Below are 14,876 nucleotides of genomic sequence, written 5' to 3'. Positions count from 1 at the left end.
ATAAAGCAAAGGAAAGTCATGGCTTCCCCCTTTTCGATTTACAAAGGGGTACTCTTCTGGACAAGGAGCGGTAACCCTTGCAAAGCACCTCAATTTTGATGACTGCCCTGGCCAAGGTCACATAACTGCAGAGAATGAACTATCATTTGCCATAAAGTATATTTACTTAACAATAAACTATGTTTCTTTTCAAGAGTCCACGTATTTCCAGGTCTCTGAAAACATTGGCAATGTCAAGGTATGAATAATTGTTCTCTTCTTTGTTGTTAAATACATATGGTGTTGCAAATAATTGCATATATATAGATATATTTCAATGAGTGACAAATGCTATATTTAGGTGCAAACATACATATATAGTTAATGAAATGTTTGTGGTAAGTTAAATAATGGCATAGCTCTTCTTTGAAAGTTTTCTCTTTATTTATTCCCATTTATATACCTTTTACTTTATTTTGTTCTTTTGGACTTGTTCAAGGTTTCATGAAAACCTGTATTTGTTTCTTAGTTTGTTTATATAGATTGTTGAATTGTATGCTATAGAAATTCTTTTCACTCTGTTTTGGAGGTACTGCTGTATGAGCATCTTAATAAATCTTGAGTTAATAGAATGTTCAAATGTTAATACTAATTGCAATGAGGGGCAATGCAGAAGTAAATTGTCACTAGTGCGTTCAATACCAAAATGTTGAACATATAAAATAAAACATGAGGTATCTCAGACCTTACTACATAAAAAGTAACTAATGGACGACCTAAGTGATCTGGAATGTATCCCATCTCCAAATGCATCCTCATTTTAAATAGACCCCTATATAGGATTTTTAAGGATGATCAGAGCAGATTTACCAGAGGGATGTGGGGTTAATTGCACTCCCAAACATCCACTTTTCATTTTTAACTCTTACCAGCAACAACCTGACTGAATTGCAATTGAGGGACCTCCAGTTAATGTTAATACTAATAACTGTTTGGATTGCACTTCTGAACCTTTCATTGAGCCTTGCAAATGATTGTATAAGCAAAATGCCAATGGAAAGGGAATCTGGGAAGGTGGATACTTACCAAAGAGGGTTAGTTGGTGGAATACTCTGTGAGCTGCACTAGGCCCTGTCTTGTTCATGGACCAGTTCTCAGCAACGTTATTGCACTGCATATATTTCTAACTACTAAGTCCACATGTCTTGCAACTAGGAACAGACACTGCTGTCTGCAATCACTGGAATACCCCTTCAAACAACATACTGATGGACTTCTGTTTTTATTCCTTCAGACGGAACAAAAGGTTGGATATCTTCTGATAGTATTTGCCACTGACATCTTACTGCCAAAGATTTACAATGAAGACATATTAGCATTGTTCATTTGTCAAATACAACAGAGCAAACATGGCCACATCAAAACAGTCCTAACTCAGGGCTGTTCCGCCTTGCCTGATGAGGAATTCCTCTTTTGCAGGAGGATCCTATATCCTGGTGTTCCACAGATGAAATCCAATAGGCATTTATTAAAAAGAAATGGGAGGGCCTTACACGGCCCCCTGGGTGTCATGCTTCATCATCGGCCATTGTGCGCTCTCCAAAGCATACTTTAATGGCAGGCGGGTCCTTGTCGTCTACCTAGGGACAACCTAGCTTTATTGGAAGGTGGTGAAAGGATGACTGAAATATGTGATAGGACATGTGAGGCTTAAATTATGCTGCTCAAGTCCTGCCCAGGTTGACATGTTTCAGCCCTTTTTTGGGCCACAAAGGAGTTTGGGGCTTTCTTCAGGACCAAAAACTCTACCTCGCCCTGTTTGTATCTGTAATTAGCAAAATACTGATACACATTCTCCATGCACCCGCATACAACACCAGATAACTAATGTCTGGGCATTTCAATCAGGAAACATTTTCCTTTTTTATAACAGATCCTATGAAAAGAATTATAGAAAAACATTTATATCTATTTTGACATTACTAAGACCAGACATAAATGAAAGCAACACAAATGATAATGACAAATGATAACATAAACATGTGTTCGCCTGGGTTAATTACACACATTTGTTAAAAAAACGCGGGGTAAGCCATAGTTAGCTAGTCCCATGTGGAAATATTGTGCTGCTCAAGTGAATACACAGCACACTATACAAACTTCTTGCTGGTATTGACCTCACATTCAAATCAAGTTCACGGTCTCCTTCTCAGAGGAACAATAGAATCTGTACCTCTCCAACACCAAGGGTGAGAAGTTGACTCTGTATATTGTCTCATACCAAAAAAGGATGGCTCTCCTTTTAGATCTGAGGCCTCTGACCCATTATATTCTGTCAGAGCATTTTCACATAGTCACTTTGCAAGATGGCATTCCACTTCTTCAACAGGCTGACTTTCTGACTACACTAGATATAAAAGATGCATATTTTCACATACCAATCCACTCCGCTCATCGCAGGTATCGCTGATTCATGGTGGGTGGGAAAAACTACCAGTTCAAAGTTCTTCCATTCAGGGTAACAACTGCACCACTTGCCTTTACCAAGTGTCTGGTAGTGGTAGCAACCCATCTACACAGACAAAAAATACACGTGTTTCCCTATCTGGATGATTGGCTTATCAAAGCTAAACCAAATCAACAGTGTCAACAATACACTCAGATCACAACAGAACTGCTTCACAACTTAGGATTCACAATCAGTATTCCCAAATCCCACCTGCAACCCCTACAGATGCAACCATATCTAAGGGTCAGTTTGAACACACAAAATAGGCTAAACTACCCTAATTCTACGGGAGTTCACAATTGTCAGACACTATTACCTCATTTTCAACCAAATCAGCAAATAATGGAGCAGACAGTCATGTCTCCTAGGGATGATGGTCACCTGTATAGCTATAGTACCCCATGCCTGACTGCACATGCGCCCATTACAGGAATGTCTAGCTTGTCAGTGGTCTCAGTCACAAGGTCTGTTACTGGATCTAGGGCCAGATGTAGGTAGGTCTGAGATTGCGACTCGAAAATTGCGAGTCTGTCCGACTCGCAATTTCTGAGTCGCAATCTTGGATGCAGAACGGTGTCTCAGACACCGTCTGAGACTCGCTATGGGGTCGCAAAGACCCACCTCATCAATATTCATGAGGTGGGTCGCATTTTGCGACCCCATAGCGAGTCCCTGCACTCACATGGATGGTGGCCTGCTGAAGTCAGCAGACCTCCATGTCTGTGACTGCTTTTTAAATGAAAAAAATACCGAAACCATTTGGTTTAGTTTTTTCAGGGTAGGAAGTGGTCCATAGGACCACTGCCTGCTCTGAAAAAATATTTTTGTCAACATTCACAAAGGGGAAAGGGGTCCCTTTTGCGAATGAGTTACCACCAGTGTGACACTGGTGGTAACTGCGAGTTGCTTTGCGACCGCATTCGCGGTCACAAAGCAATTCTGAATTGCGATGCGAGTCGCAAATAGGAAGGGAACACCCCTTCCTATTTGCGAGTCGCATTCCCAAATTGCGAGTTGGTACCAACTTGCAATTTGGGAATGAGCATCGCGTTAGGCCGTTTGCATGGCGCAAACTGCGATTTTCGTAGATTGCGACATGCAAACGGCTTGCTACATCTGGCCCCTAGTGTTGATAGACAGCCAACCCTATAACTCTCTGCAATAGTGGAATCCCAATAATATTTTGAAGGGGTGGCCTTTTTTGGACCCTGTTCCCCACATAACTCTTACAACGGACGCTTCACTCATGGGATCGGGTGCACATTTGTACAATCTTGCAATACAGAGTGAATGGTACTCCAGACACAGGAGACCGAATAGACAACATGCCAGGCAGTATTACCTAAACAAACATGGGGGGACATGGTTTCTGCAACTTTCACAACTATCACAGACCATTTGGAAATGGGCTTTGCCTCACAACATTCACCTTCTGGCAGAATATCTCTCAGGCATGGACAATTATTTTGCAGACCTGTTAAGAAGGATGCAGCATCAAGATTACAAACGGGAACGCCACCTACAGGTCCTCCTCCCTTCCCTTAATTCCCCAGGTGGGGGTTCCCTCAAATAGACCTTTTCGCAAGCACTTTGAGAAAAGGTGTCTTTTGTCATGGTTAGCCCCCACTTTTGCCTGGTATTTGATGTGGTCTCAACGTTGTTAGTGACCAGGGCCCCTGCTTACCAGGTTCCCTGACCAGATATCTGTCCTAAAACTGTTATGATGCACTGGCACAATTAGTAACATCTTTAGCTGCTACCATAAGTCCCTAGTAAATGGTAAGTAACCAGGGCATGGGGTACTAAGGGTTGCCCCCCGAGTGCAGCAGCACAGATTGTGCCACCCTCAAGGGCCATGCATACAGATGCAGCCAGCACTGCCATTGCAGGCTGAGTGCCCTGGTGCAATAACTAAAATGAAAACTCAACATGGCACACAACCTGTGTGACTTGTCCTTTATACACTGCATGAAATATAGGTAAGTCACCCCTCTGGGAGCCTTCCAGCCCTAAGGCATGGTGCACTATACTGTAAGTGCAGGCATGAGCAATATGCCCCAACTGTGTCCGTGCCAAACCTGGGACATAGTAAGTGAACAGAGCAGCCATTTTAAATGGAGGTGCTGGACGCTGGTCAATATGAGTTTCACAGCTACATGGTGGCCACTCTGAATCCTGGATTGTTTGATATCAAACAACTCAGAATAATAAATCCAAACTGGTAACAGTATTGGATTTATTGCAAAATGTACCCAGGAGCTACCTTAGTGGTGGCCCCTACAAAGCTAAGTAACCCTGGCATGGCTGCTAGCTATTCACCACCATCCTGACACCACCAGACAAGATTATGGAACTCTGGGGTGAGAGTCCCTGCTCTCTGGGTCCAGAAACAAAGCCCTTCCTGGGTGGAAGTGTTACACCCCTGCCCCAGGAATGTGCACTGCCCTGCTAGCGAGCTACAAAGGGCTTACCGCCTTTGAAACTTGACCACCAGACCTGCTGCTAGCAGCAGATGGCTGCCCCAGCTGTGAACCCCCTACTTTTGGCAGGAGCAACAGAGGGAAAATGCACACAGGACAGTAGGAGTGGCCACTCCCAGCCTGCACCACCCCTAAGGTGTTGATTGTGTGGTGACCCCTCCATTTCATTTTCCTCCATCTTGCATGGTAGGAAAATAGCCAATCAGGGATAGAGAAGTGATCCCGCCTACAGGAAGTGGTTATTTGGTTGGTGTAGTCACCCTAAAGTAGATGACCCATTGTTCACTACTAGGTACTCCCCTAAACATCCGCTAAATACAGTATTTAATGGGCACCCCTAGACCAAGAGATCAGTTTTGACTGACACAAGAAGGCCTGTGATTAAGAAGACCCAAGGCAAGAGAATTTAAGTCCTCCTCCACCAAGAAAAAGGCACCAAACCTGTCCTGCTGCACCCAGTACTTGACAACTGCCGCTGAGGTGTCGTCTGAACTCTACAAAACCCCAGAGGACCTCCAACCTTCTGCAAATTGCCCATGGACCTCCCTCCAGAGTGAAGGCATCACGCATTCAACAAAAACTCAAAAGCCTGTGAATTCAAGTTCTTTGACTGGCTGCTGACCAAGGAACTGGAAGGCGCAGCAGTACTAAAAGTTACCCGACAAGCCCGGAGGATACACCCTGCAAGTGTGCTAGGTTTAGTGGCTGAATTGTGCAATAGCCCGGTGTACTGGACCCCCAACATTGAACACCCAGAAGTATAGTCCACTCCGGACTCCAAAAGGACCAGGAGGAAGCCTCAGTCGAAGAACTTCATAAACCACCAGAACCACCCACCAGAGTGGCCCTGCTTACCTGCAGGTGACCCTCATAGTGACCTACCTCCTGCTTCCAAGGGCACCTTTGCGCACAGCTTTTGGCTCACCTGTTCGCTCTGCACCCAGCCCCCCTGGCCCTTGCACTGGAGATCTATCAGTGTTCTAAGGGTCCCTCGCCCCTTGCGACCTTGACACTCAAAAGGGGACTCATATTTAAGTCCACCTGTGCAGTGGTTTTCCAAGTGGTCCCCCGCAGTGGTCCTGTGCCAATTCCTAAGACTTTCTGCAGCTGCGTCCGCAGAAACCGGGAACCACCAGAACTTCTCCAGCTGGTCCATAGGGCCCACTGACGACCTCGACCTAAAACCAAGAGGAGACACTGGTATACGCATTGCATTGGTAAACGAAATGTTTTAACCTTGAAAAATCCTAATGTAAAAAGTACTTACCCAATTTTGGTAATCTTGGTCTTAAAAATGTTATAAAAATCAGAAGTATATTTGTAAATTGGTCCTGAGTTATTCTTTTGAGTGTGTGTCTCGTTTTATTGATACTGTGAGTACAACAAATGCTTAGCACATCTCCATGATTAGCCTAACTGCTGTACCAAGGTACCATAAAAATTAGAGCATTAGGTGGTCTAGTTTTTACATCTGTAAACCAGGGTAAGGTTGCCCACAGTCTTTACACAGTGCACATCAGTTTTGTAGACTATATATAGAGCCACCCTCCTACAACCGCAGGCAACACAAAATGCCCAAACTTCGCATCTGGGTTCCCACACCTACTATTCAAGTGCAACGCACTATGGATGAGTTGGTCTGGAATATTTTCTTATGCGTTTTCTCCTCTTCCTGTCCTTCCATTTTTGGTTCGAAAGCTCAGACAGACGTCCCTCACAACTATTCTAGCAGCTGGTTTACAACAATACTTAGGCCCTCTTTACAACCCTGGCGATCGGTGTTAAAGCGGCGGTAATACCGTCAACAGGCCGGTGGTAAAAAAATGGGATCACGACCACGGTGGAAACCACCAACACAGACAGCCACTTTAACACTCTGATCGCCACGGTGGTAGCAACAAACACCATGGCAGTCACCGCCAATAGACAGGCGGAAGACAATGTACCACCCACAGTATTACAAGGCACCAATCCACCAGCTTTTCCGGGGCAGTACCAACAACATCAAAAGCAAGGCGGAAACAGTCTTTGGAAGGGAAACCACTCACCTTTCGACACTCAACGAAGTACCAGGATGCCATGGAGCCCGAGTTACAGGTCCTGCCGATGCTGGTGTATCTGCTAATACACCAGGAACATCAAAGAATCCGGCGGCGATGACCACGGTGAGTACTGTACCTAGCACACAGGGGAGGGGGGAGGAAAAAGAGAGTGACATACACATGCAACATGCAACACCCCCACCCCATCCTCACCCACAACACCATACACACAAACACATGCAGCAACATTACATTTACACCCCGTAACCCCTGGAAGAACGCAAGGACAAAAGGAATTGAGTTAAATCAGTGATATTTAGAAAATGCAGATAAAGTTAACCATTGTAAACAGCAGTATATAAAAATATTTACAATATGTACAGAGGGCCGTACACTGTCCTTTGCAAATGTCCGTGGACCAGTGGGCCAAAAAAACAGGTGCGAAGCCCACACATGACTCCTGCCTCAAAACGGAGAGAACACTGCAGGGGCATCAGGTCGAAAGCACTCAGGCACCTCAGGGGGAAGGGAAGGGGGGCACATCAGCCGGAAGATGGTACTACACCACTGCTCCTGGAGGGGGCAACATGCCCACTGCTTGGTCCTGGGGAGTGCAAGGCCACAGTCTCTCAAGTAGGTGGTTTGCCCACTGCTTGGTCCTGGGGAATGCAAGGCCACAGTCTCTCAAGTGGGTGGTTTGCCCACTGCTTGGTCCTGGGGAGTGCAAGGCCACAGTCTCTCAAGTGGGTGGTTTGCCCACTGCTTGGTCCTGGGGAATGCAAGGCCACAGTCTCTCAAGTGGGTGGTTTGTCCACTGCTTGGTCCTGGAGAGTGCAAGGTCACAGTCTCTGAAGTGGGTGGTTTGCCCAATGCTTGGTCCTGGGGAGTGCAAGGCCACAGTCTCTCTAGTGGGTGGTTTTCCCACTGCTTGGTCCTGGGGAGTGCAAGGCCACAGTCTCTCTAGTGGATGGCTTCTCCACTGGTTCTGGATGGGGCCTAGTGCCCAGTGTGCTTCATCCTGACAAGGAAAGTTATAGTGGATGCATATCCCCACTGGTTCTGGAGGGGTCCTAGTGCCCAGTGTGCTTCAAGTGATAGTGGGTGCATCTCTCCACTGGTTCTGGAGGGGGCCTAGTGCCCAGTGTGCTTCATCTTGCCAAGGAAAGTGATAGTGGATGCATATCTCCACTGGTTCTGGAGGGGGCCTAGTGCCCAGTGATGCTGCACCTGGGGTGTGGCAGTTTCCATTCCCTCACCTGGGTGTCTGGGCCACGAGATGTGCAGGGAATAGGTAGCATGATACTCTATGGAGGCAGAACCACACTCCATCCTGCGGCGACTTAGGCTGCAAACCGCTGGTAGTGACGGTGCTGGTGGTGGTGCTTCAAGTGGTTGGTGGAGGGTCCAGGCCTCCTCCTGCATCCCCGGACGCCTGCCTACTGGGGATGCTGCTGATGACAGATGTAGTAGCACTGGCTGGGCATGTGGCGGTGCAAATGGCGGCACAGGTGGCGGTGCTTGCGGCGGTGTCTGCGGCGGAGATGCTGCTGGTGCAGGCCGTGGTGCAGGTGCTGGTAGAAGTGGAGGGAGACACCAGGCCGTCTCCTGCAGCCTCGGACGGCTGCCCACTGGGGATGATGCTGCTGACTGTTGTTGTGGCAGCGGCAGTGCAGGTGGCAGTGCAGGGGGCGGTGCAGGTGGCGGGGCAGATGGCGGTGCAGGTGGCGGTACCTTCCACAGTACAGGTTTCTGGCCTGAAAATACTCATGGTGGTCACCAGTCCCACACCTGGAGTGTCCGAGGCCTGAAGTGCCTTGCCCTGGGTTTACTTGCCCTTCTCCACCTTGCCAGATGCTGCTGGGACCTTGGCACTGGCAGATGGAGTTTTGGAGGAGGCCTTGCTGGTTGGGTCCTGCCTTTTGGCCGTGCTGCTTGCTGGCACCCTCTTCACCTTGGCATTGGCAGGTGGCAGGATGGGTTGGTCCTTTGCAGGGGTCGCTGGCACACTGGCAGCCCTGACGGGTGCCCCCTTTGATCCCCTGGGACTTGCAGGTACCACTGCGGATGCCGACTTGGTGGCTGGGGTGCTGGCCTGGGATCTTGACACCCTGGCCCGAGGGGAAGGACGGGGGGGAAGGCTTAGGGAAGAGGTCCAAGTTAGCAAGTTAAAGTTTTTTTGACACACTGGGACGAGAAGATGGAGAGGGTTTGGGAGTGGAGGAAGTAGTTGTAGGAGGTGTCTTTCTGCTGAGTTTGGGTGAAGTTGCATGGGCTGGATGCAGTTGTGAGGTGGATGGCTGTTGGGTGGGTGGGTGCTTCCGTTTGTGTACTTTGGGAGGAGGAGTCACAGACTCACTGGGAGAGGACACAGGGGACGTGTTCATGGCTGTGAGGGTGGTGACCGCTCGTAAGGGGTGTGTAGTGATGGGCGTGCTGGTGATGGACGTAGTGGATGAGGATGTAGTGCATGCAGGTGTGAGTGGAGATGAGACTGGGAGGGGGTGGACGAAGAGGAGGAGGGGACACGGTGGAGGCAGTGGATGTTGCTGTGTCTGCATGGGCATGGTGCTTGTGTGAGTGCCTGTGAGATGAGGTGTGGTACTTATGTTTGTCTGAGCCACTTTTGTGTGTTGATTTGGGTGAATGCTGGTCTGAAGGTGTGCTTGGGATAGGCTGGGGTTGAGAGGATTGGGACTGGGTGGAGGAAGTTGGAGGGGGAGGCTAGACACAGGGACAATGGCTGCCATCAGTGCCGAGGCCAGAGCCTGAAATGGGCTGCCACGCCAGAGTGAATGCCCTCCAGGTATGCATTTGTTTGTTGCAAATGCCTCTCAACACCCTGGATGGCATTCAGAATGGTTGACTGCCCAATAGTGAGGGTTCTCAGGAGGTCAACAGCCTCCTCACTGAGGGCAGCAGGGCTGACTGGGGCAGGGCCTGAGGTGCATGGGGGAAGGAGATGCTCATCCTCCTGGGTGAGCAGACACAGGAAACACGCTGAGGGGCTGCTGAGAGGGTGGTGCTGGTAGGGGGGGGGGCGGCTGTACTTGTTGTTGGGGTGGGCACAGAGGTGTCCGCCACTGCCAGGGAGCTTCCATCGGAGGAGGAGTCGCTGTCACTGGTCTCCCCTCCTATCCCCGTCATGGTGCTCCCCTTGCCCTCCGTCCCACTGGTGCCTTCACCCTCAGTGGATTTGCCCTCATGGGTTATGTGGGATGCAGCTCCCTCCGTCGCCTCTGCTCCTCCGCCAGATGATGCTAATGCACTTAAGGACAGGGTGACAAAACAAAAAGGGGGGGAAGAGACAGAGGATACACTTGGTCAATGCCAGCAACACCACTACTGTTGGCGTACACAACACACAGGGAGCAGCCCTATTCACTAGGCAATGCCCAACCAGTCACTAAGGTAGTCACAAGCCCATAGGGTACAATAGCTAACGCCAGCATCTGCACACCTGACACCCACAGGACCCTGCCCAGTAGCATATGCCCACTTACACCATTGGGTTTGGAGTGCTTCAGAGCCTGCACACAAGGGACCTACCCTGTCATGATCGCCCTGGCCTAGGGTCACCTACAGCCCACATACCCAACCCAGCTACCTCCTAAAGCACGCAAAGTCAGGAATCAGAATCTGTACTCACCCCCTTGTGGCTGCTGTGATGCCCTCAAGTGTTCATCCAACACCGGATAGGCCACCGCCAGGATGCAAAACATCAGGGGGGTCATGGTGCGACGGGCACCCCTTCCATGTTGGGAAGCCAGCCGCAACTGGGCCTTTGCCGTTTTCTTGGTCCAGCGGTGCAGGTCCTCCTATCTCTTGCGGCAGTGGGTGCTCCGCCTGTCATAGACACCCAGGGTCCGCACCTCCTTGGCGATGGCACGCCAAATACCCTTTTTCTGGTGGGCATTGACTTAGAGGGAAAAGTCAGGAGGAAAGGAAATTACTCACCCGTCCGGACTGGCATACTCATTGCCCCCCAGTTCCCACCCATGCCCTGACGCACATACACTGGCCACCTCTCATGCAGCACTCAGGGCAAGACGCCTCAGAACCCCCCCCAACATGTGGCTTACATCCACACCACTCAAAACATACATTGCCCACACCACATGCTCTCAGTGTACTCACCTATTTGTCTGTAGGACCGTAGAGTGATGTGTACTGAGGTAGAACACCATCCACCAGTTTCTCCAACTCCTCCGCAGTGAAGGCAGGGGACCTTTGCCCAGAAATTCTAGCCAATGTCACTTCCAGACTTAGGTCACAGCAGCACTTGCAGTGCATGTCCTCTCCTGTTGACGGTCAGGTAGCAAGTGAGTGAGTTGTTAGAAAATGGCGGTCACGTCCATGGCGGTGCGTACCGTCACCGCCGGCATACATCTCCATTGGCTCCTGGAACCCATAGGGCCCAATGATAACCAATGCAAAGTTGCGCGGCAGTCATCGACTGCCTACCGCAACGGCACACAACACCAGCGCACTTACCTCATTTCCACGTGTCCTTCCTCACAGGTCAGGCAGGTGCCATTTCAGGGGGCACATGGCATGGCACCTAACTGCATCACAGCAGACATTGGCCCATCAACTGACTCTCGACTTCACATACTGCTTCTGTAACCTAACTTCAGCAACAGTTGTGCATTCAATGTGGAAATATGACCTTCTGCTCACCGTTCTCCTCCATAGGCTACAACTGCTGAGGCAGATGATGAGATGGCGGCATCCTCCAGTGTACAGACCCCTGGTGGACCTGTCTACAATGGAACACAGACACATTATCATCACATACAGACTTGATCGTGCCACAATTCAAGAGCTGTGTGCCCAATTGGAGCCATACCTGATGTTAGCTATCCGCCAGCCCACAGGAATCCCCCCTCTAGTGCAGGTTCTGTCAGTGCTTCATTTCCTGTCAAGTGGTTCATTTCAAACAACAGTGGCCATGGCATCAGGAATGTCACAGCCAATGTTCTCCAACGTGTTGACCAGAGTGTTGTCTGCCCTGCTGAAACACATGCGCAGCTACATCATTTTCCCCCAGGTGGAGGATTTGGCCACAGTGAAAGCTGACTTCTATGCCCTGGGACATATCCCCAACATCATTGGTGCCATTGATGGTACACATGTGGCATTTGTTCCCCACCGGAGAAATGAACAGGTTTACAGGAAGAGAAAAGGCTATCACTCGATGAATGTGCAGATGGTCTGTTTGGCTGACCAGTACATCTTCCATGTGAATGCCAAATATCCTGTCTCTGTGCATGGCGCCTATATCTTGAGGAATAGCAGCATCCCTTATGTGATGGGCCAACTCCAGAGGCACCAGGTGTGGCTAATAGGTGAGCCCAAGGTCCCCACCCACTATAGGAAGGTGTCTGTGTATGGGGTTGTCCCTAAGGGTTAGTGTGTGTCTAACAGTTGTCCCTCGATATTTACAGGTGACTCTGGTTACCCCAACCTCTCAAGACTACTGACCCCAGTGAGGAATCCCAGGACAAGGGCAGAGGAACGTTACAATGAGGCACATGGGCGTACAAGGAGGATTATTGAGAGAACCTTTGGCCTCCTGAAGGCCAGGTTCAGGTGCCTCAATCTGACTGCTGGATCCCTGAACTACTCACCCAAGAAGGTGTGCCAGATCATTGTGGCATGCTGTGTGTTGCACAACCTGGCCTTGAGACGCCAGGTGCCTTTTCTGCAGGAAGATGAGCCTGGAGATGGTCTTGTGGCAGCGGTGGAGCCTGTGGACTGTGACGAAGAGGAGGCAGATGAAGAAGATGTGGACAACAGAACAAACATTATACAGAAGTACTTCCAATGACACACAGGTAAGAGACTGTAAGTCACATTTACATTACAGTAAACTTTTGGACATTGTACATGGCATCCTCTTACCCTCTGTCTATGGACACTGACTGTTCCCTTTGGAATCACTACTTTCAGATCTGTGTACCCCATTCTGGCTACTGCTATATGTACTGCTGCCCACCAAAGGTCATCCTGTGGTATATTTCACTGAACATAGACATTGCAATGCTTTGATAATGTTGTAATAATATATCTTTCTAATCATTACATTGACTCCAGTATGGTTTCTGTTTCAAGGGTGATTATTTTCAGTGCAAAATAGTATGGGGGTAAGTGCAAGGGGCTGGGGTGATGGTGGAGGAATGTCCAGTTGGAGTCCAGTCTCTTGGTATCACAGGTGCATTGTCCAATGGAGCATTGGAAGGGGAGCAATGGCAGTTCAAGGTGGACAGGGTGTCATAGTGGGAAAGAAGGGTGACAATCAGGAGAGTCTTATTTCCTGGCAGGGGTCTTGGCAATGTTCTCTGTCTTCTGCCCGGATCGGAGGGACTGTTTACGGTGTGGTTCTCCTTCTGCAGGGGGTGGGGTGCTGGTAGCCTGTTGGTCCGGTGGCGGGGCCTCCTGTCCACTAGCGCCAGCAGAGGTGGAAGGCTGTTCCTCAGTTTGGCTAGTGTCAGGGGCCCTTTGTTGTGCCACTGCCTCCCTCCTGGTCTTGCCCATGTCAGCCAGCATACTTGCAATGGTGACCAGGATGGTGTATATTTTAGTTAGGTCCTCCCTGATCCCCAGGTACTGTCCCTCCTGCAGCCGCTGGGTCTCCTGTAACTTGGTCAGTACCTGGCCCATGGTCTCCTGGGAATGGTGGTATGTTTGAGAGTGCCTCGTGGAGGGTGAGTTCCCTGGGCCTGTCCTCCCCCTGTCGCACAGCAGTCCTCCCAGCTTCCCTATAGTCCTGTGCCTCTGTCCCCTGAACCGTGTGCCCACTGCTACTGACCCCAGGTCCCTGATCATCCTGCGTTTGTGGGGTTGCCTGGGGTCCCTGTAGTGGTGGACACACTGCTGATTGACATGTCCTGGGGACAGTGGCATGGGCCCACTGGGTGGGTGCTGTGCTGGGGTTTCCTGAGGGGGGAGGCTCTGTGGTGGGTTGGGACTGTGGCAGGGTAACCGACTGTTAAGAGGTCCCTGATGGGCCAGGTTGGTCATCGTGATCCAGGCGTGCAGAGCTGCTGTCATCACTGTGGGCCACTTCTGGGGGGGGCTGGATGTAGCTGGCACCTCCTCTCTGGTGATGTTGGGTAGGGGTTCTGTTAGGATGCAAATGCATTGTTAATGTCTTTGTGTGTGCCATCTTGTGCATGGGTGTGTTTCCCAGTATGTTTGTGCTTTCCCTGTCGGCTTGGCCTTGTGTGGTGATTTTGTGGGCTGGGTGAATCTCTCTATTGGGCATGCTGGGATGGTGGGTGTCCATGCAGGTCTGTGACAGGGGGTCCATTCATTGTTGTTGCATGCAGGGCTTGGTATTGGGATGGGTGGGTTGTGATGGTGGGGTATATGTGAGGTGTTGGAGTGATGGGGGTGAGGGTAGGGGTAGAAGTTTGTGATGGCATGCAGGTAGGGTGGGGGATATAACAGTTAAGATTTGACTTACCAGAGTCGAGTCCTCCTGCTACTCCTGCAAGGCCCTCAGGATGCATGATTGCCAAGACTTGCTCCTCCCATGTTGTTAGTTGTGGGGGAGGAGGTGGGGGTCCACCACCAGTCCTCTGTACAGCAATCTGGTGTCTTGAAACCACGAAATGTACCTTCCCCCGTAGATCGTTCCACCTCTTCCTGATGTCATCCCTGGTTCTTGGGTGCTGTCCCACGGCGTTTACCCTGTCCACGATTCTCCGCCATAGCTCCATCTTCTTTGCAATGGATGTCTGCTGCACCTGTGATCTGAATAGCTGTGGCTCTACCCGGATGATTTCCTCCATCATGACCCTTAGCTCCTCCTCAGAAAACCTGGGGTGTCTTTGGGGTGCCATGGATGTGGTGTAAGTGATATGT

General features: G+C 49.8%; 1 protein-coding gene across 2 annotated transcripts in view; it reads left to right on the top strand.

The window, feature by feature from the left end:
- Positions 1-14,876, top strand: part of LOC138293502 (vitamin D3 hydroxylase-associated protein-like) — a 731,360-nt gene that overhangs the window by 574,807 nt on the left and 141,677 nt on the right. For both annotated transcript variants that reach the window (XM_069232741.1, XM_069232740.1), the window contains exon 11: positions 195-238. In XM_069232741.1, the coding sequence (XP_069088842.1) occupies positions 195-238 (44 nt within the window). The remainder of the gene's footprint in view (positions 1-194; positions 239-14,876) is intronic.

The sequence above is a fragment of the Pleurodeles waltl genome, chromosome 4_2, assembly GCF_031143425.1.
Source record: "Pleurodeles waltl isolate 20211129_DDA chromosome 4_2, aPleWal1.hap1.20221129, whole genome shotgun sequence".
Taxonomy (NCBI): domain Eukaryota; kingdom Metazoa; phylum Chordata; class Amphibia; order Caudata; family Salamandridae; genus Pleurodeles; species Pleurodeles waltl.
The sequence above is the reverse complement of the archived record's forward strand: the minus strand, read 5'-3'. Positions and strand labels throughout refer to the sequence as shown.